Source organism: Odocoileus virginianus, chromosome 6 (assembly GCF_023699985.2).
Source record: "Odocoileus virginianus isolate 20LAN1187 ecotype Illinois chromosome 6, Ovbor_1.2, whole genome shotgun sequence".
Taxonomy (NCBI): Eukaryota; Metazoa; Chordata; class Mammalia; order Artiodactyla; family Cervidae; genus Odocoileus; species Odocoileus virginianus.
The window spans coordinates 75,313,331-75,338,001 of record NC_069679.1 but is presented as its reverse complement, the minus strand read 5'-3'; the positions used below and the strand labels follow the sequence as shown (position 1 = coordinate 75,338,001).

The following is a 24,671-nucleotide window of genomic DNA, read 5'->3' as shown; positions in this document are numbered from 1 at the left end:
TTGGAGGGCTCTTCTTTCTCCACACCCTCTTTGGACTTAGACTTAGCAAGAACTGGATATTCTCAGCCCTCAATGGGACACTTGGTCTGAATGACCTCCCCAAAGGGGCAACACAGAGGGCCTCTGGAGGCTTCTGAATTGTGACCCCGAGAGGCTAAGCCTCAGGAGAGCTGACTTCTAGTCCGGATTTTGTGCAGCGGTCAGTGGGGGAGAAGGCAGGAAGAGTGCTTAGGCGAAAAATGCAGTGAAGACTAAGTATGACTTCAGAGCTGGAAAGACAGGGGAGGTGAAACGACATATGAATTAGATTTTGATAGATTCCAAGCCAGCAGGGGCAGGAAAAGGGCTGTTCCTGCTTTTAATCAGACTGGTAAGGGCTGCTCCCCAGGTCCAGGTGGAAAGGGCCCTGGGAGACCCGAGGACGGAGCCGAGCAGGCGGCCAGTAGAGCCAGCATCGAGGTCCATCCACCTGGGCGCGCCTGGCAGCGGGGGCCAGGACTCCCTGGCAACGTGCTGGGTAATTGACAGAGAGGGGCAGGGGAGGGGGACAACTGCTAGCCGGAGAAAGGATTTAATTAGCAACACTTTCAGGAAAGAAAATTAAATTACAGGAAACGGTGGTGTACTCCGAGGGAACCTGAAACCCCTAAACCGATTCCTCAGACCCCTGCGAGGGCCAGGGCCCACCCCGTGGGTGCAGGACCGCGCGGGGCTGGGTGTTCCCCGGGCTGGGCTGAGCTTCCGCGTCGCGCTTGGGCATCCCTGGGGCACGCCGGGGCTCGCTGCTCGTGGCTCGGCTCCGCGGGAAGGGGGCGCCCGCGCCCCGCAGGCCAGGGTGGCGGGCGGGAGAGGACCTGGGGGGGCGATCCAAGCCTGGAGGGGCCTCCTGGGGTGTCTTCTCCTCCCCAAGGGGCGGGATCGAGGCCCAGACTCACGCTGCCAATAGTGGTCTGACTCATCTACTCGTCTGAAAAGTGGGGTGAACCAGCCTGATCTGGAGAAATCGGGCCAGAGAGTGCGAGGACAGGGCGGCCTCGTCCACACCCCGGCCCTTCCCCCGCGCATCACCTCCTGGGAGGTTCTTGGTGTCAGAGGCCTCTGGACCTCTCTCCCCTCCCTGCCGCCTCTGCAACCGCGGGAGCCTGGGGTCCCTCTACCCCGCCCCACTGCACCTCCCCCCACAACCTTGCAGTATTTTTTTTTTTCTCTTGTAACAACAGCAACCTTCCTTGAACTCAGGCTAGATCCGGGCCTTCTGGTGAGCACTCCGCCTAGGGGAAAAACCTCACTGAATCAGGACCACAGCCCAGATCAGCAGAAGAGGAAACTGGAGTTCAGAGAGGCCAAGGGTGTCGCCCAGGAACACACAGCTGTCAAGCGATGATGCTGACGTCACACCCCACTGGCATCTGAGCACTTGATCTGCAGGGGAGCATGGTTTTTGATCCCCAGTCCCTGATAACAGAGCTTCTCTCCTACTGGGCGCTCTGTAAGGATTTGTTGAACAAATGGTGGGTGTTTCCTTGCTTGTCGGAGGGGTAACAGCAGAGAGGCTGTGAGGCTGACCTGAGATGGCGTGTGTAAACACCTGGCCCACACATGGGCCCCTGGGAGCGTCTCGTGGAAGCTCTGGCAGTGCTTCTCCAACTTGACAGTGTGCAGGAATCACTGGGGAATCTGGTAAAAACGCAGATTTGCAAGCAGCTGGGCCTACGATTCTTCTGCACTTCTAACAAGATCCTGGAGATGGCCACGCTACGGATCACGCTGCACCCTGCAGGGCTAGTCCCTCTCCTTGGCCCCAAGCCCACAAGGGGGAGCCACTGCAGTAGTTCCCAGTTTAGTCTGCACATCCGCTAAGGAGCAGGGGTGCGGAAGGGAGGTCCTACCTCCCAGAGAATCTGACAGAATTGGTCTGGGATGTGGCCTGGCCAGCGGGATTTTAAGGCCTTCCACGATGGCTCAGACTGTAAAGAATCTGCCTGCAGTGCAGGAGACCCAGGTTCGATCTGAGTCAGGAAGATCCCGGAGCAGGGAATGGCTACTCACTCCACTATTCTTGCCTGGAGAATTTCATGGACAGAGGAGTGGGCTACAACCCATGGGGTCACAAAGAGTCAGACACGACTGAGCGAATAACACTTTCACTATGCAGCCCAGGCTAGACCCGCTGTCCTGGAGGGGGGCAGTAATGTGAGCAAGGGGGTCTGAAGTTCGGTCACTACACGTGTGGAGGACCAAATGTGCGGAGGCTGCAGGCTGAGTCACCAGCCAGGAGGCTGGGCCGGGTGTGAGATTACAACGATCCTGGCTAGGGTGGGGCCTGCAATCAATAAGGATTCCTCAATAGCTCCCCACCCCTTGGCATACCGCCCTAAAGAGGGGTGAGGCTGAGGACTGGCTGGCGGACCCTGCTTGCCAAGTACTCTGTGAGGTGTGTGCTAAGGAGGGGAATCTGTTTTCAGGGCAGCAGAGTGTGGGAGGCCGGCAGGGAGCTGGGCTGATCGGCTGCTCACTGCCTCTTTAGTTCTATGTGACAGGCTGTGACCCTGGACACGCTGGCCCCATCCTCACCCCTCGAACTGCCTGCTTCACTTGCAGTAACGACTGTAGGACTAGTTTCTTGAGCCCCCCCTTCCCCCACCCCCACCTTACAACACAGTAGCCTTTTGTTATGGCGCAGTCATCTAACAAACTTGGAAGTGAGGCCCAGGGAGGTTAGGTAGCTCGCCAGGGTCACGCGGAATCCAGATCCAGGCCCAAAGGCGTGTTTCCCTCTCACCACGAAGCCTCTACCCAGCCTCTGCGCACGCGTGCAGCTTCTCAGTCGTGTCCGACTCTTTGTAACCCCATGAACTGCAGCACACCAGGCTCCTCCGTCCATGGGATTATCCCACCTGGAATACTGGAGTGGCGTGCCGTTTCCTCTTCCAGGGGACCTTCCCGATCCAGGGATCAAACCCTCATCTCCTGCATCCGGATTCTTTACCACTGAGCTACCTGGGAAGCCCCTCTCTTTCCTTGGGCTAAGATGCTGTTCCCCTTCTTGCAGCTGGTGCTGGGAAAGATTGAAGGCGGGAGGAGAAGGGGACAACAGAGGATGAGATGGTTGGATGGCATCACCAACTTGAGGGATGTGAGTTTGAGCAAGCTCCGGGAGTTGGTGATGGACAGGGAGGCTGGCGTGCCGCAGTCCACGGGGTCGCAAAGTCAGACTCAACCAAGCGGCTGAACTGAACTTCCTTGCAGCTTATCCAAACTCCACCCAGTGCCAAGCCTGGGCTCAAATCTCAGCTCGCCTTGTGTTCCTTTTGAGACCTTGGAGAGCTCCCGCAACTCTGGTCTGTAGCTGACCTGGGCAGCAGCCACACCTTGCCCTGCTGCTCTCTCCTGGCTCAGCTGTGAGGGCTCCGAGGTCAGGGACCACGTGTGTCTTTCTGTGGGCCCTGGGCCTCAGGAAGCATTAGGTGCTGCCAGGACTGGGCCTTGGCCGAGGCAAGGAAGGTGCCTACGGTGCAAAATTTAAGGTGTTCAGGCTTGGGGTCATGTGAATGCTTCTGCTGGCACCAGCTTGGGGGGGCGATGCTGAGGAAAGCAGACGCAGGTGCTGTTGTGGTGAGCATGAAAGTCTGAAGGTGACACCTTTCAGACCTTCTAGAAAGCCATGCTTTCTAGAGCTCTCTCCTAGTGTGCTGGGTGTTGGGAGTGAAACTTATCAACTAGTATACTGTGCCTCTACCAACAGTTCTGTTCTCAATTAGCAGTTTGACATGAAGGACTCTTGCCCTAATCAAAGAATGCTAAAGCCAAAGATTATCAAAACATTAATCTCTGAAATAAAAGTAGAAGTGAGTGGGTCATATCACCTTGCCCAGGCTCACACGCCCAACTCTGGTTGTGTGAGACCTGGTGAAACACAATCCATCAAAGGGGTGACTGACTAACTGATGGTCTTTTCTACTCTCCCACTCCAACAGAAGCAGAGAGAATGCCTGTTTCACTCACCATTTCATACCCTACAGCTGGGTCAGCACCTGGGCTGTAAACACGTTGACAGCTTAATGTGTTTGTTACTCTGAAATGACGATAACCATGTCCTGGTCAGGTATGTGTCAGGAAACCAAAGCTTTCAGATTTTTTTTTTTAATTATCCTCTGCATTTTATTTTTTAAGATTTATTTATTTACTCATTTATTTTTGTCTGCACTGGGTGTTTGTTGCTGTATGTGAGCTTTCTCTAGTTGCAACTCAGCTCTAGAGCACTGTCTCAGTAGTTGTGACACGTGGACTTAGTTGCCCTGTGGCATGTGGGATCAAACCTGTGTCTCCTGCACTGGCAGGCAGATTCTTTACCACTGGGCCACCAGGGAAGCCCCAGCTTTCAGACTTTTAAAGGTCCCCAAAGTGGGGCCCAGCTGGCTCCGTGGTAAAAAAAAAAAATACGCCTGTCAGTGCAGGAGATGCAGGTTTGATCCCTGAGTCAGGAAGATCCCCCGAAGAAGGAAATGTCAACCCACTCCAGTATTCTTGCCTGGGAGAATCCCATGGACAGTGGAACCCAGCAGGCTACAGCCCATGGGTCGCAAGAGTCGGATATGACTTAGCGACTAAACAACAGCAAAAAGTGGGACCTCTCATGGGGCTGACCTGTACTGTCGGCTGCCTGCTCCTCTGAGTCTGTGGGTCCTGGAGCACTTTTTTCCCTTGATTAAAAAAATCAGTGTGGGAGACATTTACGCCCGGGTATAAGCTTTCCCACATTTCTCAATGCCCTGCTGCTAAGGGGGCCAGAAGGCCAGTCCTGCCACTGGACGCGACTTGACGGGCACAGCGGGCAACACCGGTTAACTGACCAGTCAGGAGCTCAGAGTGTAACTGAGCCTGGAAAATGCTTCAAGAACACAAGCAGCACAAACTTCCAAACACACCCTAACTAGACAGGCAAGCATCACCTTGAGGCTTTAAAAAAACATCTTTGAAGCCACCTGGCCTGCTGACCATCAGTGAAAGCACTGCGTCTGACCCAGGCCTGGGGCTGCCTTGTCAGCTCTGGCTATCCTAGGCTGTTGGCTTGGGTGGTCCACTGCCCTTCCTCTGCATGTCTTGCTTAAGTGAACCCTCACTTGCGTTTCCCGAGCAGCCCGGTGACAGGCGAGGAGAAGCCCAGAAGCCTTGCTGGAGAACAGAGGGGAGTCAGAATGACTCATGCTCTGTGGGGACCACCTGACCTCCAGAGCCAGGCTTTCCTGCGTTTGTTGAACAGGACGCAGGGCCTACCGAAGATGTGGTGTATTTGTGGGTGTCTTTTGGCTTCTTCTCTTCCCCTGACTCTAGGGCGACTTATGAATTTGTATCAGGGCTGAGCAGAGATGGCGATTTCAGCTCAGCTCTCCAGAGGGGTATTAGGGTTTTCCTATCAGCAGGCAGGAGCACATCTGGGGTTTCTGGCCAGGACTCAGGAGCTGCCGTGCTCTCGGCCCCGGACGAAGGATGGGCTCCAGGCCAAGCGCTCCCATCTGCCCAGTCAGCGGCCCAAGGCTTGTGGGTGCCTGCAGAGAACAGAGGCCGTGGCCTGCTTCTGTGATACAGACATTTACCAGAACTAGCGAGCGGTCTTCCAGGGCCCTCGCGATGCCTGCAATGAAGCCAGGTCTCAGGAAAAGCAAAGGCAGCTATTTTTACTCTCCTGCTCGCCAGTCACTCCGATGGCCTCATCCCAAGTGCTCATCACTCGACCTGACTCACGCGGGTTGGCCTCGGGATCCTGCTTTCAGTTTTTATTCCCTTTCATCTCTAAGAGCTTCCACCCACTCCCTGTGTTACTCCGCAGGCTTTTCTCTTTCTTTCTCGTCTCCTCCAGATGCTGTATATTTGAGGCAGGACCCACACAGACTGTTCTTTCAAGCAATTCTCTCATGTCTTGCATAACCATCCTTCAGAAAGAGACGGGAGTGCCACGTGTTGTAAGAACGGAGGAGGAATTCTGAGAGGAAAAAGCCGAAGTGCTCACAGGAGTCCAGGGACCCACAGAACACCTCCTTCCAGGAAGCTAGTTAAGAGGCTGGGCTGAGACTTGCTCTCTTCCGTTTAGCTGTCAATGAGATTTTGGTAGAAGACGGTGTTAATTATTCCAAGCCAAGGACAGCCCTTCGGGGTGGAATGCCATCACGGGAATCCCACTGCTGGGCTTCTGTGCACGGAAGCTCCCTTGCTCTGTGGAGCAACTGAAAAAACCCTTCAGAGACATCGTTTTTTGTACTTCACCATCATCTCAGCATGCCGAGTGGACCGGACGTCTCCTCTCTCTTCTAATGAAGGAAACAGACAGAGCTGCTTCCTGCTGCCTCTTTCTCTTCGGCTAGTCTGCTCGTTCCGTGTCACCAGGCAGACTTCATCCTGTCTCTAACACCCCGCCCGGTGGGGATGAAAGGTGACACCCAGAACCTGGGTTCAGAATAGAGTCCTGACAAAGTACCACCACATTGGCACAGTCTATGACTATTTACCATTAAAATAACAGTAAATCAACCTAAGAGGCTCCTTATCAAACATGCAGAAACATGCTCTCTGTCTGAAAGGAGGCTTCCTAGCACAGCGTGCAGAGCAGGGCACCACACAGGCTCAGGGGCGGCAAAGGGAGTGGGCCAGGAGAGAAACTTAAAGGCTGTGGGGAGAGAAATCCAGGACAAGACAAAAGAACGGCGACATACTCTCTAAAACATAAAATCCCATTAAATGTCCTTCATTTCAGAGGAAATGGCTATTTGCAGGTGACTGACTAGGAAAGGACATAATTCGATTTCAGTTCAGTCGCTCAGTCGTGTCCGACTCTTTGCGACCCCATGGACTGCAGCACACCAGGCCTTCTTGTCCATCACCAACCCCTGGAGTTTACTCAAACTCACGTCCATTGAGTCGGTGATGCCATCCAACCATCTCATCCTCTGTCGCCCCCTTCTCCTCCCGCTTTCAATCTTTCCCAGCATCAGGGTCTTTTCCAATGAGTCTGTTCTTCGCCCAGTTATTCTCCTTTGGGGCAATTTCTTCACCTGAGAGCAATCTTTCATACAGGAACGAGTGAATCATGTGAGCTCCACCTGGGTCATCAAAATCAAAGCAGGCTGGCAAAATGCTTCTCCCAGTCACATACGATAAGTTTAAAATCTGACAGAATGCTTTAAAATCAACTAAGCACAAGGAACCTGCTCTGTGAGCACCCCAGGGTTTTCTTTAAAATTTAACAGATTACAGGCGGTCTCTGACTTAGGGTTTTCTGGCTTTACAATGGTGCGAAAGAGATGGGCCTTCTGTAGAGACCCTACTTGGAATTCTGATCTCTCCCCTGGCCGAGTGACATGCGGTACAATCCTATGTCCTGATGGTGGGCTGCTCCCAGTCAGCCACGTGATCGCGAGGGTCAATAACCGATACACTCACCACCATTATCAACTCAAAACAGCTGCCGTTTTCCTTTCAGTGCGACAACCGACACCTCCGTGAGCTATCCACAGTCAGAAATGCACGTGATACACCTAACCCTCGTCAGCCCCTACACTGGCTCAGATGGCAGTGAATCCGCCTGCAATGCTTGTGTGGGATGAGCTCGCCCAGCCACAGGCTGATGCGTGTGTTCTGAGCATGTTTAAGACAGGGAGGTTAGGTGGATCACATGCATTTTTGACTTAGGGTATTTTCAACTTATGATGGGTTTGTCAGGATGGAACCCCACCGTAAACTGAGGAAGAGCTGTTATCAGATAATGTACCATCAGGCTCGCTGTAATACAGCCAGAGATCTTACACGTGGTTACAGCTGGGAAGCACCCCAGAGAGGACAACTTCAATTCTCCATTTATTCCACTGAGAGGAGGGATGCCTATCCAAAGTCAGCGGCTGATAAGGGTCAGATGCAAGAGGTGCATGCAGGGCTCTGGACCCCACCGTGCCAGGCCACGCTCTGCAGTGATGCCCCAAGGGACATGGATGAAGTGAACAGGCTTGCAACAGGCTCGTGTCTCCACATGCAGAATCACGCCGAAGGGCCAGGCGCGACAGTGAGTGACCCAGCTCTCCGAAGCCTCACAGGATCCACTTTGGGCTCCCGTGTCTCTGGAGTCCATCTCTTATGGGAGGCTGGTTCTCTGTTTCAGGAGGGGCCTCTTCCAGCGATATTTTTAGAAGTTACTTAAAAAATTGTGTAGGATAGGAATAATGCTGTAAGAATTCAGACTATGGCAATCCTTCAGGACTTTAAATGAGGATAAGTTTCTTATTTTTCCAGTGACTTAAAAAATCCCAGGAGGGGTGTCCTGACTGGCCTCAGGACAGGGAAGATTCTACAGATTTCCCCACTGAGACTCCGTAGGTGAATTCTGAGGAGGAGCAGAGCCTCAGGAGTCAACTCGGAGAAGCATGAACGAAAAGGCATGGAGAGGCACTCGTTAAGGACCTCCCCGTGGTAGAAAGAGCTTTACTTAATGTGGCTTTAGTTTGTCCCAGTAGACAACTGCAGTGGTTTTTGTCATTTAAAAATTCCGTCTGTGAAAGTGTCATATCAGATGGAAGAAATCACTGGACTGTATTCTCTTTTCTCCTCCCAACCTACCCAATATAAACCCTCCATGACTCTAAAGAATGTCAAACCATCCATTTGTCTTAAGACTGCCTGCATCACCTTTACGTTCACACCGGTGGGAGTCTGAACAGTGAATTTTCACAAGTTCAGTATCTAATCTCAACATCCCCAAATACCTTGAGTATATACGTATGAAACCTCTATCAATTGAACTCTTGATTTCAGTGTTTTAAGCAGTTATAAAGCCCAAAGGCCAAATAGTTTTCAAGTAAGTGACTTTTATTTTTCTCTGACATTTCACAGTCAATTTCTACAAAACTTCATACTTCCTCAAAAGAATTCACATTTGGTAAAGAAACCTCTACCGTAAAGAATTCATAGCTGGAAAGACACTTCAATATATGCATGAGAATTACTGTTCTGCCAAAGGAATCAAAGTCAGACAATACCATAATCAATAAAAGCAAGGAGAGTGTAATAAATTACAAATGTCACCAAGCTCCATTCCCATAACCAATTCAATCAGCAGCTTTTTCTAGATGTGTTTCAACACTGCCAACACCATCTGCCAAAACTTCTCTTAAGGGTTGGTGTGAGTTAAGAATGGCTTTCAGAAAACAACAGCTTTGCCACAGAACCTCAGACAAGATCAGGTCATGCATCAGGAAGACTGTGACTACTTACAGCCGTGTGAAACCAACAGAGGTCCTGCCGGTCAACTCCGAGGTTCACCCACTTGTCAACCTGGCCTCTGGCCCCACAGGTCTGCTAGCCTCAATGGATGGCTCTTTGCTGGACCAGCTTCTCCGCCTGGCTGCATCTGCTCACTGCTCCACCAGGGAGAGAACACCCATGCCAACAGCCCAGAGGCACTCGCAGCACCAAGTCACAAGATCAGAGGAGGCACTCGGCAACGAGCACTGGCGAGGGCTCTCGGCGTCTTTTGCCTGACAGGAGGGAAGTGCAAACCTCCATCTAGGGAGAAGAGTCCAAGACGCGTAAGGTTCCACAGGGGAGTCTTCCGATGGCGTACATTTGGTTCTCAGCAAGTGTGTTCAGATTTTTGCCTCAGTAAGACTCATGCCTGGTGCCCAGGCTGTTCTGAATGCACCTGTTTCTATGGCTTTGCTGCCAAACATATTCTGCCAAAAAGGAAGCGTCCCAGCATGGTGTGCAGAGCGGAGCTGCGGTAGCACCACACAGATCGAGGGGAGGCGACGGGAGCGGGCCAAGAGGAAAAACATTAAAAGCAGCCGAGCCTCCTTAACGACATATTTGCTCTGGTTTCTGAAACTCTTTCAGAAAGCACATGGCAGGTAATAATTCTGCATTGATTAGCAGAGTCTAAGAGAGTTTACTGGGTTGTTTATTTCTAAACTGCGTTTGAGAACAAAATGCAGGCAATTCGAAGCCTTCTAATTTTAAAACTATGTTAAGAGTTATCACTAGCATTAGCTTCTAGCCTTGGAAGAACTTCAAGACCATTTTCCTTGCAGAAAAAATGAAGTTGGTCATTCTTAAGATTTTCAAGAGAATGAAATTTTTTAAATGGGAGAATAAGAAGTTGGCAACTTTACAACCTAGAAATCTGGTTTATGATGAAGCTGAAAAACCGTGTATCATCTGCAAGTTCTCATAATACTCTCTATTTCTAGGTGGACTTCACAGAACCCACTATACCTTTGGCTTTGCTGCCAAAATCCAATGCATAAAAACAAACATGGAAGACTGCTCCACATCACTGTGACATCAGACGAATGAAAACTGGATGTGGAAAGAAAATGGATAACAAGAATGTTTTCTAATTTTTTGTAGACTTGTATGTCATAACCTTGCAATGATTTTAATTCAAACTTTATCAAGCTTAATAATATTTTCTTTCTTCTTTTGTAAAAACAAGAGGGAAAAAAAGTGGTAGCAGAGGGCAGACTTGGATTACACAATTGGAAACCATGAAGCTGTCCTTAAGATTTTCACATATAAAACAGGTTGCATTGTTTCAAAAAAGAGAGGAAAAAAAAGGCATAAATTACTAGAATCTTCCAGCTCCTAACCAAGAGATGCTAGCCATTTCTCCTTTCTTTAGACTCTATGAGTCAAAAAAGCAGTTCATCAACTGTAGCTCCAGATGGTCCTAAATCCATTCTATACTTTACAAATCCGAAGTATTTCGCCTACCAGTTTAAGAGAAATCTGGCTTGTGATTAAAGTGTAAGAGTTAACAGTGCTACTCTTTCCCTTCGACTTTCAGGTTTAAAAAAACAAAGCTTTAAGTGATTAAGTGCTTGCATCCGAAGAGCAATCTGTGCCAAAGCACTTCAGGTTCCTGCCAAAGGGCACAGGGCCTCGTGGAAGGCAAGCGCCCTCCTCTTGCACCTTCGTCTGTCACTAAGACCTTCACGGGAAGACCCATGAAGGGCTCCTGTGTCACCTGCTCCCTGGCTTGACAGGTGCCGCTCTGCATGCTTGCCGGCATCACTGCACCCTCGATCACGGCTGGTGAGTGGGGTGGCGGGAGGTGACAGCTAGAAGGGCCCCGCACAATCACCCCTCACACTTTGCCCCATGAGCCATCAAACTACCTGCAGGCTGAGGAAAAGGGACTCAAGGACACCCAAACCTGAGGTCCTCGCTGGAACAGAGACGAAGGTAAACTGTGCATAGACCACAGGTTCAGACAGCAGCCGGGTCCTGGCATGTGGCTTCGTAAGTGAACCAATGAACAGTCTGAGTTTAAAAGGAAAAGATCTTATGTAAGCTTTGGGAAACAGGAGTAGGTAACAGTAAAAGAGTTAAAAAGCACTCAAGTAACAGGAAAATATGTCTTCGATGTTATATGTCTGGCTGCTCAGAGAATGCTTCCAGGTTACTGCCGGTATGACCTGACCCTGACGTTAAAGATGCCTGCAGCCTGGCCCAGGCCTGAGGAGCCCTGCTCTTAGTGGCCTCTATGAACAGCCGGGTCTGCTCCTTGAGCTGGTCAAGTTCCACCTGAGTTGCCTGGTTCTGACGAATCAACTCCTTGGTTTTCAAAGTGATCTCCAGCAAACCGGATTTGTGCAGGACTACCAGGGTATTCTGAAAGCGCCTGTGCTTGCTCTGCCGCTGCTCTGGGAAGCTATCTGGGCTGCGGCAGAAGTGCTCGGCAGCCCACAGAGCGGAGCTGTAACTGGCCGCCGGCGGGGACAGCGGGGAGCTGCTCTCCACCCCGTGCAGGGTACTGTCGGAAGCACAGACGGGGCTGGCGGGGGAGGCAAAGGTCAGGCTGGGAGCTTTAGCCACGTGGCTGCTGGACACCGGCTGGAGAGTCTGTGGACTGCCACCCGCCACCAGGGAGGGCACGCCCTGCAGAGCCGAGTCCTCGGCAAGCTTGGCGCTGGGGGGCGCGGGGGTTGGGGGCTGGGGTGGGCCAGCACTGGTCTTGGTTGGCTCGCGAGCAGACAGGCCGGGCCCCAGTCTCTCAGTACAGACCTTCTTCTGCATGCCACCTTCTCCTCGTTCTTCTGGGCTGCGGGAAGGGCCCCTTTTGCCGGGGTGAGGGGCTATTTTGGTGTAAGAATTGAGAATGGGCAAGTAATTCCTGGAGTCCGACTTTTTCTCACTGGCGTGACACGGGCTGACAGGAGACGGAACTGGCGGATGAAGGAATAAGAGCTGTGGCTGGGCTGAGATCACTTCAAAGGAGGGCTGGACAGTCCACGACTGGAGCTGGGAGGAGCTGCTGCCCTGAGGACAAAGGGAAAGAGCGGCAAACTGCTGGTTACCCACAGCTGTCCACGGGGCAGAGCAAATACTCAGACGTAAGGACGGAGCTTTCCACACACGGGGTAGCCCTTCTTGACAAGCCTGGAGATGAAAGTGGCTTCAATATTCACTTGGGTCTGATACCACAGATTTTCTCTCTCAAGGGAAAACTGGAGGGAATGGCTATCTTTATTCAAGTGCTGTCACTCAAGAAAAAGAAAAGCACAGGTAGGTGGAGTAATGACACAGTCAAGGTCACAACTGAGGCAATGAGAGTACGGATGGTATGACCTGCTGTCATAAATTAAAACGTGCTTATCTCAATACCACAAATGTGACTTTACACCAAAGTAAAGTCTTCCTTTAGTTATTTGTGGAATCTCTTTTACATGAAAACAACTTTTGATTAAAAAGTTACGTATTTTTTAAAAAGTTACCTAGTGTCAGGAGTCCACAGGTCTGCCTTTATGGCAATGACCCCCAACAACCACAAAGCTCTGCAAGGCAGTAACAGCCACCACGTGCGGGTGCTTCCACACTGTGTGTGATTTTACATGTTGTTGCAGTGTTCTCCTGTCTTTGGGCCTGGTTAGAAGCACAGCTCTCCTCACTGAAACGAGGAGATTTGAGAATAAAGTCATGAATACCTGAAGCCAGGCAGAAAGAGCCCTGACAGAGGCTCTCCCCCTTGGTGGAGTCACGTGATTTATCTGCAGAAAGTGATGGACCCTGCTCCCACGTGGGTACCTGATTTGCACACATTTCAGCTCCATAGATACCTGGTTAAGAACTCTTAGCCAAGTTCAACTACAGTCCATCTCCTGTGCAAAAGGTGGGATGACCTGGAAGCCCATTTTGGAGCCCTCTTAGTGTTCAAATATACTGAGAGGTGCTGCAATAACAAGCAAGCAATGCTGGGCCTAGCAACCACACTCCCCCAGCAGAGGAGATACAGAATCAGGAGTCTTTCAAAGAAGAGATCAGCCCAGTGCAGCTCAGCCAAAAGCAAAACTTCAGGCTGTCCCCTTGGTCAATCACACCACAGGGATTGACCTCCAAGGCACAGAGACCCAGAAAATACCTAATTCATTGCTCTCCCAAGATTACTCTTTCTAATGCTGCTGTTATGCCCACTGACTTAGTCTGTTTGTCTCAATTATTAGATTTGTACAAGGTTACCACTCTTGTTGAAATCATCTAAGGGAATACCAGAGAATATTTTAGACTTGCACAGGACCTCAGAATCATTTCACAAAAAGCCTCATGTTAAAGATGAGGAAATTGAAGTCCATGGTGATGAAATAATTTGTGTGTAAGAAGGCATAGTCTGGTGACAGAACTGGAATCAGACTCACCAGAGAAAAATACCTAAAAAAAAGCAGCAATAATTAAGACATTATATAATAAGCAAAGATTTTTAAATTTTGGAATGTGGTGGAATTCTAGCATATGTGAAAACACAAAACTCCTAGACTGCTCCATCAGGTCAGTCTGCCCCCAAGCCTCCTGTCTCCTGATCAAGCCTTCCCAGTGGGTCTTTATCCTGAAGACTACGGCTCTGCAGGGCCCGCCTCCTCACCAGCAACTGCAGGCTGTTCTCCGCCCTCCGGCGCTGCCACAACACCCACAACAAAAAACACAGATGCCTAAGAAAGAGTGACAAGGGGGCCAGAGAGGAAGGCGGAGACAAGGCAAAGAGGAAAGAGCAGGAGACAGGAGTCCTGAGGTGCACCGGTGGAGCCTGAACAACCTCATTTGGGCTCCATTTCATGTTTTTATTCTCAAATCTCCTCGTTTCAGGGAGGAGAGCTGTGCTTCCAGCTGAGACGTGATTTATCAAGCAAATATCTTCAAATTTTTAGATCCAAACTCACCAGGTTGCCTTGCTGAAAATCAGTTTGAGTTGCTCAGCAGTAACTAGGTAACAGTTAAGACATCAGGGTTTTCTGTCAGGCTACAGCCACGTTTTTCCACCTAAGGTGGGAAGGTCACCTACACACAGTCAGACTGCAAACTTCACTGGCTTTAAACAGCCTCATTAACAGAACCACAAGAGGACTAGTCTGTTTCAGAGCAAAGCAGGATAAGGTTATATGTTCTCTGACTAAGTTCATAGGATTGAATTCTCTGACTCAAACACTGGAGCTAAGCTTAAGATTTTTTATCTAAATCTTTTCTTTCATATCTAGACAATAACCACATAATTTGCATAGTTATGTGATAAAACCTACAACAAAGTACTCTTCAATTCTATGGCAATGCTATGTGGAGTCTGCTGGTAAAGTCATACCTATACCAAAGAGTTGCTTTTTCACTAATGACATAGCTCTGGCTGATTACTAAGAAAATGCTCAGAATATAACATGATAAATAGGGAAATTGCCTCTACTTCTCAAAGTCCCCAGGGAAATTCAAATTTTAAAAAAAAGAGCCTCTTGTTTCAACCCTAAACTCTGTCATATCTTAGATGCACTATGGAAGTTAGGACATTTCTGCTTGGTTCCTTTAAACATGACTAAGGTATTCCAGACACCTTTGGACAAACTAGGGATGCAGTCTTAATGTCTGGAAAATGAGAATACATGTCCTGAATCCTGTATTCCTTTTTTCAAACCAGGTCAGTAGCTAAAAGGCCACACCCTCTTCCCAGGAGAGCAGCATGTGTTGGTGTGATTTCTGGTGGTCTGCTTCTCACATCCCTCCTTGGCGGAGAGAAACTCGGTGCACAGGAAGCTCAGAAACTCGAGTGTGCAAAGCGCGACGAGCGCGTGGTCCTCCTCACCTGTTTGACCAGCACGTTCTTCATGACCACCATGGGGGACAGAGTCGGGAAGGCTCCACTCGCAGGCTTGGAACTTGGCCTTGGCCTGTCCTCTCGGCTCCAGCCTAAGGCGCTCAGCATGTCCTCGGACTCCATCTGCTCGGCCGAGCTCAGGCATTCTGAGCTCCCATCTGCTGGGCAGAGAAATGGTCAGTTCACTTGGGCTCCTAACCAGTCCTCCTGGGGAGCCACAGACCCCCTGAAATCGAATGGAACATTTGTGACCGTGCTTTTGAGAATTCTGAGGAGCAAGTCTACCTTTCATGGGATTCTCAGTGGGATGCATAATTATCCCTCCCACCCCAAGAGATTAATAATTGCTGCACTGGGACAGCAGACTTCCATTCTGACTCTCTTATAGAAAAAAGCCAGCATCAATTAGGGTTCATGTGAAAGTAATCATCACCAGTCTACAGAAGTGGGTAAAGGCTTCAATGTTAGCTCATTACTTTTAAGAATCTGTGGTTGAAAAGGAGAGGAGTGTGCATTGGACCTGAGACAAGATGAAGATCTTTAGAGGCCCTAGGCACCACATGATGTAATAACAACAAAAACAAGTAACAATAAAACCCCAAGCCTTACCACCTTGCTGAAATTAAAATAGATGCCTCCTAAGTTTCCTAATTGTAAAAGTCTGGATAAGTTCATCAAGTTGAGGCTTATGATGTCTTTGTTTTCCTCCTCCACCCAGTTAAGCACCTCCTTTGTTAGTGTCCTAAATGCATGCTGAGTGTGCCTACTGGGGATCCTGTACAACTGGTGATGGAGAGATTCTCTCCACGGCGGAGAAAAGAAGGTTGCTCGACGTGACATCCATAGAGAACGGACTTAATTAGCTCCTTGCTGGAGTAAACCAGGAGACCGCCAGTAAGGAGGCTCGGAATACCTGAAATGCTCGTCAGAAATCTCAGTGTCACCTGGACGAGACAAGACTGGAATGCGACTATAATGGAGAAGAGTGCAGCTGTTAATACCTGCCTTTAATCAGATTCTCCGGAGATGCTTTTCAGAAATCACGGGTCTTGGGGTCTTCCCCTCAATCTAGGAATTGATTTATCTGGTGTCCAGGCACATGTATTTTCACAAAGCACCACAAGTAATCCAGATGTGCACCTTTAGTTAAGAACTATTGGGCCATAAACAAAGAACTTCAGAAGAAAAGTACGTACCTAGTACGTGTATCTTGTTTTCTATGCAAATACCATTCTGCAAGAAAATGAAACCAGGGCTCCTTGGAGAAATGGCTGATGTCTTTGGCAGGGAAGGTGCAAGACAAGCCTAGACATCTTACTGTCCCAGAAAGCAAGGAAGCACTCAAATAAAAATGCGAGACACGTCAAAGACACAGGTGCCATCTAGAAGAGACCCCCACTGATCCAATGTGGGACAACCTGGTATCAAAAAGAATACTGATAACAGGTTGACAAACCAAATTCGAAAAGAATTCTGTGAATCTACAGTGATGCTCAAAAAAGGGGGCAGAGAAATGTTTCTTTACAAAAGATCATCAGCTAATAAAATGTAAATGAATGATATAGAATTAGATCACCATTTTTCAAACCACAAACGTAGTAACTGGTTCAGGCAAGCATCATCAATGGATACGAAAACCAGTGGTCAAGAGGTTGTTGGAAAACAGGAGAGTCACACAATCTCAAAGTATCATCCCATAAACTGCTTATTAATTACAAAGAGAAAGGGGTACTTTCATAATAAAGAAATAGGGTCTACAATTACTCCCTTAATCAGAGCATCACCAAGAAGACAAACCTAGGAGTCACCTCATGTGTTGCAATGAGAAGGATATAACACCAAAAATTTAGTTTTCTATTTAAAAAATGTTTATTCTGTTTCTAATACTGGGGAAGCTTCCAGAGAAGTCCAGTGTGAAACATTCTACAAAACAACAGGCCTAACTCATTTAAAGATGTCAATTTCACAGAGAAAAAAAAGAAAGGAAAGAAAAGAGAAGACAAGGGAACTGTTCTAGACTAAGATCAAAAAGACAGGACAGTGAAATGAAATGCACAACCTTCAGCTGAGTTCTACACCCAAAACAAGCAAATATACAAAAAAAGACTAACAGTTATAAAGGACACTATTGGGACAATGGGAAAAATCTAAATATGGACTGGAGCTAATTAGTGACTGCCAATTGCATCACATCCCAAGGTAACTGAAAGGACAACTCCAGCAGTGATGACACCACTGGTACCTGGCCCCAGAGTGGCTGGAGGCCGTCACTGGGACCACCTTCTGGGGCATACAAGTATGAGTGTTTTTAATACTGCCATGTGTCTGAACAGCACAGAACTTCTTAAGGCACTTCTGCATAGAGAATAGGAAACTTTCAGAAAACTACCCAGACTGTGCAACATGCTACAAAACAGCTGGCCTGATGGAGCTAAAGTTGTTAGAGGAAGTACCAAAATGGCCACAGTATTGAGAATAACAAGGGGTGGGGTTATGGTTAATGTTTATTTTCTTCTTTGCATGTACCTAAACTTCTGAGTTTCTTCAATGAGCATTTATTACCTTCATGATATTTAAAAAAAAAAACCAAATATGATATTAAGACAGAGAGAAAAAAAAAAAAGACATAGGCCTGCAGTTTCCTAAACCTGTCTGATCACAGGCATCACCAGAGACACTTGTCAAAATATGAAACCCACATTCCAGGCCCTCCCCCCAGACCCTCGATGTCACAATCTCCAGGAAAGGGGTCTGGTGTTTTTTAACAAATGCCTCAGAAGAGCCTTATGATGTGGGGAACTTGGGAAACAACATGAAAAGATTGAGAAGAAAAACCCAAAGAGCTATACGCTGGCCCTGACTTTCCTGAACTGTCCTTACTCTAATCCCTGACCTGGTGCTCTGTTCCTCCTGGAGCAACAATCTATTGATAACCTGGCTTCCCCTGCAGCTTTACCTACAGAGAGAAAATGTACCGATCTAAGGATGACAGAGTTCAGGATTCCTAAGAGCTGCATTTCTCACTATAAATTCATAAATCGACAAGATGGACTGATTAGTCTCTGTGGGCTGGAAAACAGAAATCTTCCTCCAGGAGAGGGCTCCACTCTCTCGGGATGCTGGCCCAGGCCGAGTCCCCTGGCATCACCCCTCTGCATCCCCTGGGCCAAAAACGTTGCCACTCGAGCTGTATTTAAGCCACTACTCTCTGACCTGGAGATAAAAAAAGACTCAGCACAAAATTAAAAGATTTACTGGGCATGTAGCTAGTTCTTTCAGAAAAACTAGTAAGGAAAACTGTCCTGCTTTCTCGTCTCTAATAGGTACTCAGGTTTGGAATGGGGCCAGGAGACTCACAGACCAAACACAAAAAGCAAACACTGGCAGGGATGGGCTGTCAGGAGGAAACGTTTTTAAACACAGCAAAATATTTTCTTAGAAAAAAGGTATCTTAACAAATTATATACTACCTTTGTTTAATTTGTTATATGTGGTGACAACATACAGATTTTTTTTCCAATGTGATTACTGGAATGCAATGTAACTGCAATATAACTATTCCTGTGAGAAAGGAGGAAAGACAACAGAATTATGAGTATTTTATATCTTTTCTCCCATAACCACTTGCCACAGTGGGAAATGTGTAAGATTTGAAGTTGAGAGTCTGAGCTGAAAAAAGACGTCAAACCGTTCCTTCGGAACTAACCCCACTGTGTCTCTGATGAATACCCTGCCATGTGGCAAAAGAACTACCGTTTTAAGAGACCAGAAAGCCATTCATTTCTCCTGTGGGTGAAATCTTCCCATCCTTATCACACAAATGGGTTTTATGGAGGACGTTTTTCAGGCAAATCATTCACTACAGTGTAGAAACGATAAGGTAATTTTAACCTGAAAATCCAGAGTCCTTATCTGACTCAGCAGCTGCCAGGCCGAGCTGACGAGACGCCTTTTTCATCTCCGAGCCCTTGCTTGGTTTGGCTGACAGCCTTCGAGAGCCCTCTCTGGACAGGTTCTTCCTCTCCATGTTTTACTGGGCTGCAAGGGGACTCATCAGTACTCTTTTCATCTAGACTGCCCTGTGAAAAAAACAACAGTTACGTAAGAAGTCACTGCCTGGAGAGCTGGGACAGGTAAGCCTGCACTGAGTAAAGTCGGGGCAAAGGACACGGGCCTCGCCCACGTCCTCTCCAGGCACTTTCTCAAGAGGTCTCAGCTGACTAAGGCAACACGTTTGCTCAGCAGGAGAATAGTTTCCACCCAAAGGCGGGCTCACTGTCCTCTCCCTGCCCTCTAAATCCATTACAAATGCAAAGCACACAGATCTTTCAGTGGAAGCTTTGTAAACTGCTAACAAAGGCACATTTGATTAGCTCTCTGGAATGCTCCCTGAGGGAGAAGAAGAGAGGAGAGGGGATGCCCACCTCGGACCAGGCCTGCTTCCCAGGATACATCCGCAGGCCTGAGACTTTCTGCCACCTCCCTAAGTGTAGTTTCTCAAATTAACCTTTCAGTTCTTTAGAGGAGGTAGTGAACAGAGAAAAAAACAACTCCTTATATATGCATGCCACATTCTGGCTTAGAAAGTGCATCTATGCACACGGAAGACCAGATAGACCAGCGATTTGATCCACAAACGCCCATAACATTATTGATGTTAAGATTCTCTCATTTGAGCCTCACAACATCCTTCTCAGTTGTTATCCCATTTTACAGAGGAGGAAGTTGAGGCTCAGATAAGTTATAGTCAGTCATTTAAAAATATTTCCCGAGTGCCTGCTGTGAACTAGGCATGATGCTAAGAATGGGGGTACAGAGTGAATCAAATAGACCTGGCTCCCCTCTTCCTGGAGAGACGCCTAGATTTGATCCAGAGACGCACAGCTAGTTCAAAGCAGATGCAGAACTAGGTTAACAGTGCAAAGTGTGAGACCAATGAGCCCGTCAAGATATTTTAACAGGGCCCACTGAACAGCCAGGGCTTCCCTGGCTCAGATGCTAAAGAATCTGCCTCCAATGCAGGAGACCTGGGTTTGATCCCCAGGTCGAGAAGATCACCTGGTGAAAGGCATGGCAACCCACTCCAGTATTCCTGCCTGGAGAATTCCATGGACAGAGGAGCCTGGCGGGCTACAGTCCATGGGGTCACAAAGAGTCAGACATGACTGAGCAACTAACACTTTCACTTTCTTTTCTGAACAGCCAAGGGATGGCAGCTGGAAAGGGGGCACAGTAAGAACACAAGGATACTGCAGGGATAAAGAGAACAGCGGACCAACAGGGAAAACGACAACAACAAAGCAACTGGATAAGTGCTCCAGTCTGAACGTCTGTGTTCCCCCCAAAATTCATATATGGAGTTAGTCCCCCAAGATGATGGTATTAGAAGGTGGGGCTTAGGTCACAAGGGTTTCACCTCATGGGATGAGTGCCTTAGGCTTCAGAAAGGTCCCCAACCCCTTGCACCAGAGTTGGTGAGAAGTCTGTGACCTAAAAGAGGGCTGTCCCTGGACCATGCCGGCACCCTAAGCTTGGACTTTCAGTTTCCAGAACTGGGAGAAATAAATCTCTGTGGTTTATAAGCTACCCGGTCTGTGGTATTTTGTCATGATAGCCCAAATGGACCAAGGTAGTAGGTTTAGGCAACACCTGGTGGCCTTCTTATTCACAATTCATTTTCTACTCCATCCGTTTGTTCTTCTGAGAAGAGAGAAACATGGGCCCCCTGTCAGACAGCCGTGTATCTGAAAACACCCTGAAAATGCCAAGTGTAAACATTTCTGCTAATACAGGATCTAGTGAAGAACAACCACCACTCCAGAAGCAGAGGAGGGATTGGAAATAAAATTAAATAGAAGCCAAGGATGCTTACAGGCATCCTTGAACAGCTCTCTTGCTCTTTTGCATAAGACAGAAGTGGACTAAAGGGAATGCACACTGATCAGAATGAGGCTGAGTTAAATACAATTCCCAGTGAAAATGAGCCTGTGCCATATCTAACTCATTCAAGGCGAGTGGCTCCCCACTCAGTCCACATCACGCTGAGCACTCCTTGGTGGAGCACATTTAGTACCATGTGCATGAAAGGCACATTTCTCATTTAAAAAAAAGAGATAGCGCTAAGTCGTGTCCGACTCTTGTGATCCCATGGACTGTAGCCCACCAGGCTCCTCTGTCCGTGGGATTCTCCAGGCAAGAACACTGGTGTGGGTTGCCATTTCCTGCTCCAGGGAACTTCCCAACCCAGGAATCGGATCCAGGTCTCCCTCACTGCAGGCCCTGTCACAGCTCTCATGGCGCTATCCAAAAGCATGTCTCTCCACCGGACAGCGAGGAAGTCTGCCAGCATAGACAAGTCAGCTTAAAAAGCAAAAGAAAATGCAAAACCGTTCTCTAATTAAATCTGTAGTTTTTTATATGAAACCCAACAAATGTACACAGTTTCATTCTCCTGAAATACTGCTGTCTGAAACTGAACAGAGGGCTTCTTCAAAAATGGCAGCAGCTCTCCCTGGTGGAGGGGCCATCAGACTAAATTCAAGCCTGACCCTGCTACTGATTTAGATTGGGAAGGTAGCTCATGGCAGTTGCAATAATTCAGAACTTGACGAAGTTTCACATTATCTCTTGAAATGGATTATTCTACAGGCACTTGAGATAAAGCATCCCAACTTCTTCCACAATCTTTGCAACAAGACAAGGAACAAGGTCTTGCTACTGTTATTAAGCTGCAGTCAATGGAGCTACAGAAAATACACAGGAATTTATCCTGTTTGTCTGAGAATTTTCAGGACAATACTGACTGTGGGGTCAAAATGCTAAAATGTTGACGTTAAAAGGAGAACAGATGTAAAAATTTTAGATTCTTGACAATTGGAAATAGAGACTGCATAATCTACTTCAGAATAATAAAAGTGACTGCTTTGGATGTGGAAGTGCTAAAAATATGAAAGCCTCTGTCCTAAGTAAAATTCTCTTTCAGCAGTCTTAGTGTCCCAGAGAAGGTCAAGTGGGAATGAGAACAAAGGGCTACATGCCATCTGACCTTTCCTCTCTGAGACAGGCGCTTCCCTCCCAGAAGTGGCGCTGAAGATGTCAGTTAGCCAGTGAACAGACCTGTTCATACACAGCATAGATGAGGCCCTCAACGAGAGACAGACAGAGCGACGGCATTTACCACTGGTGCACTCAAACCCAGGGCTAGGACAATGGCAAAGTCTGAAAACGTCAAGATTATGTTCCTAGTCGGTATCATTTTACAATAAAGTCAGATGCTCATAAGCTGACCAGGGGTTGAAGACGGGTTACCAAGATCATACCCACTGTACCATCTCTGATTCCTGGCACAGACTGGAAACCAAGACAACTGTCTTACACACATCTCAGATCTTCATGAGCCTAACTCTGCATTAGGAGGACTCCGAGCTAAGTTTGAATTGACCTGAGAAAGGTCTCTTATAAGTGCACATGTAACACATGGTCCAAAAGGTTCCCGGAGAGAACAGTATACACTAAAAGTCACAACGGAAAGTTAACCAATACATCTAGCGGTTTACATCAATAGGTGTAAGATAAAAAATTCTAACAAGTGTGGCACAGCACTTGGTTCTTCTATTTATGCACTTCTTACATTAGAGTCTAATGATCTGTTCATCTCTTCAACCTCAAGGGTTGACTTTTCATCTCTGCAAACTCAGCCCCTAACAATTAATGTGTGAAGTATACTCACAGAATAATAAATTCCAACAAACTTGTCCTCAGGACAGTCCTAACAGTTTAGCTGCCACCAAAACACCTGAATGGCTTGAAGGTCAGGAATACACATTTCCTGGTCACCTCAAACACCATGGTAACCTCAAGATTTAATGTCTAGGTCTGGTTTCCTGCAGGAAACAGGTATTTCATCCACGCCTCATTTTAAGCTACCCCTCACATTCTGGCTTTAAATCCAGCAGCCAAACTAAAGGTTGGTCTAATCTACAATCTCTATGGAGATTTAGGCTTCTCATAGAAAGGAGGCCCAAGGTATAGAAGGGAAGTATCTGAAAAGCTGCTTGCAGATTCCTCTGTAATAGACAACTTGGCAACTTTCCTGAGAGCTCAAGTTCCCTTTAAAATGTGTCACGTGTATAGCAGGCATGCACAGACAGAGGTGTGAGGTGAAAGCCCAAGGAGAGGTTTAAATACAATAAAGATACACGGCCAGAGAAAATTAAGACCTTACCACCCAAAAAGCCATGAGTAATTCTAGTTGGAGTTATAAATGCATTACTAGGTTTTCTCTGAAGTCCTTTTCCGTTGGTCTGCATTTTCAGAGATACCAATCTGGGGGAATGTCTGCGGATTTTAACAAAGGAGGGAAAAAAAAACCAACAACAAAACCAACCATCTACCTACATCTCTAATACTCCTCTTCCCTTCCACAACCATTTGCACGCTTCAATTTGGCTGTAAATTCCGGTCAAAGATCCCGAACCCGATTCCATACAGATGTCCTCTGTCTGGAACCAGGTATGGCTTACTCATTTTCCTCTTTCAAAGATTAGATGAGACTACAGAACTTCCTCAAACCCCCCTGCCTGGAGAAGAGTTCGCAGCTAACAGTGCCCACCACCCCCTCCCCGTTCACACCAGCCCACGATACATCTGTGCCAGACAGCAGGAGAGCCCTCCAGGCACCCACCAGCCTGCAGGCTCAGCAGGGCAGAACTGGGCAGACCCTAGGACTGTGCTGTGACTGGCATGCCACCAGCCTGCCAGGGCAAACGCCCAGGCCATGCAGTACTGCCAGGACTTGGGCAATCACAGGGAGCCTGGCTGCGGCCCGGTGCCCTGGGGCCTGGATGGATCGGAGGTCCCCTCAACCCACCCGCTGTCAACCACTCAATCCTTACTTGGCACTGGCCACCTTCTCGGCCACCTCCCCGCCCCCTGGCACCGCGCCTGGCACAAGCTGGTCACCCGGGGGGCAAAAGTACCAGCAAAGTGGGTGCCAGCGAGTCTCTGGAAAAAGACAGCATATCTATGCCCCGGGTCCAGAACTGGGAGCTACCCACCCCGCGCCCCGACCCCACAACCCCAAACGGGGGGGAGGGGGCGGTCCCAGGACCCTCACAGGGTTACCAGCGCTACTTGGTCCCCACACATAAACCCCTCCTCACCCGTGACCTCCTCTCCCACGCGGTCCTGACACTCGCAGCAAAACCAACCGACCAAATGGGGCAGGGAGCATCACCTGCTCCCACCATCTGGCCCTCGGCACCCCGAAAGTGCCCGCTCTCCGTCTTGCCTGTTCTCTCCTCCTCTCCCTTGCGCCCGCTTCCTCTCCGCCGGCTCCTCGCCCAAACCCCTTTCCCCTGCCCCCGCAGCCCTCCGTCGCTCACCTAGGACTGGGGTCGCAGCTCCACAGGCGGACGACCCATGGGTACAGCGGCGCATGCGCGAGCCCGGCCCCGCGGCTCCATGACAACCTCGTCGTCGTCGTCGTCGTCGTCGCGTCTCAAGCGATGCCCCCTTCTCGACCGCCCGCCCATTTCTCCTCCCCCCTCCCCCCCATTTC

At 48.7% G+C, this 24,671-nt stretch overlaps 2 protein-coding genes across 6 annotated transcripts in view; both read right to left on the bottom strand.

Annotated features, from left to right (window-relative positions):
* TMEM63C (transmembrane protein 63C) overlaps positions 1-9,348 on the bottom strand; it is a 140,422-nt gene extending 131,074 nt beyond the window's left edge. Inside the window, exon 1 of one of the 2 annotated variants that reach the window (XM_070469673.1) lies at positions 9,259-9,348. The gene's annotated coding sequence lies outside the window, so the exon portion shown is untranslated. The remainder of the gene's footprint in view (positions 1-9,258) is intronic. The other variant, XM_070469675.1, reaches the window with a different exon arrangement.
* Positions 8,833-24,601, bottom strand: CIPC (CLOCK interacting pacemaker). 4 transcript variants are annotated; one of them, XM_020913385.2, is made up of 4 exons: positions 24,496-24,601; positions 19,004-19,191; positions 15,101-15,270; positions 8,833-12,300 (listed from the first exon to the last, which is right to left on the bottom strand). In XM_020913385.2, the coding sequence occupies exons 2-4, from the start codon at positions 19,137-19,139 to the stop codon at positions 11,407-11,409; spliced, it is 1,200 nt and encodes a 399-aa protein (XP_020769044.1). In that variant the 5' UTR covers positions 19,140-19,191; positions 24,496-24,601; the 3' UTR covers positions 8,833-11,406. The 4 variants fall into 4 exon arrangements, with proteins under 4 accessions (XP_020769044.1, XP_020769045.1, XP_070325778.1 ...); XM_020913386.2 differs by lacking the exon at positions 24,496-24,601 and adding an exon at positions 24,274-24,477; XM_070469677.1 differs by lacking the exon at positions 24,496-24,601 and adding an exon at positions 24,348-24,477.
* Between the last annotated feature and the right edge of the window lie 70 nt (positions 24,602-24,671).

Coding starts and splice junctions, on each gene's coding strand:
- CIPC (XM_020913385.2), bottom strand. CDS start 19,139: ATGGAGAGGAAGAACCTGTCCAGAGAGGGCTCTCGAAGGCTGTCAGCC. Junction 15,271..19,003: donor TAAGGACTCTGGATTTTCAG/GTTAAAATTACC, acceptor TCTGCCCAGCAG/ATGGGAGCTCAGAATGCCTG. Junction 12,301..15,100: donor AGAACGTGCTGGTCAAACAG/GTGAGGAGGACC, acceptor CTTTGTCCTCAG/GGCAGCAGCTCCTCCCAGCT.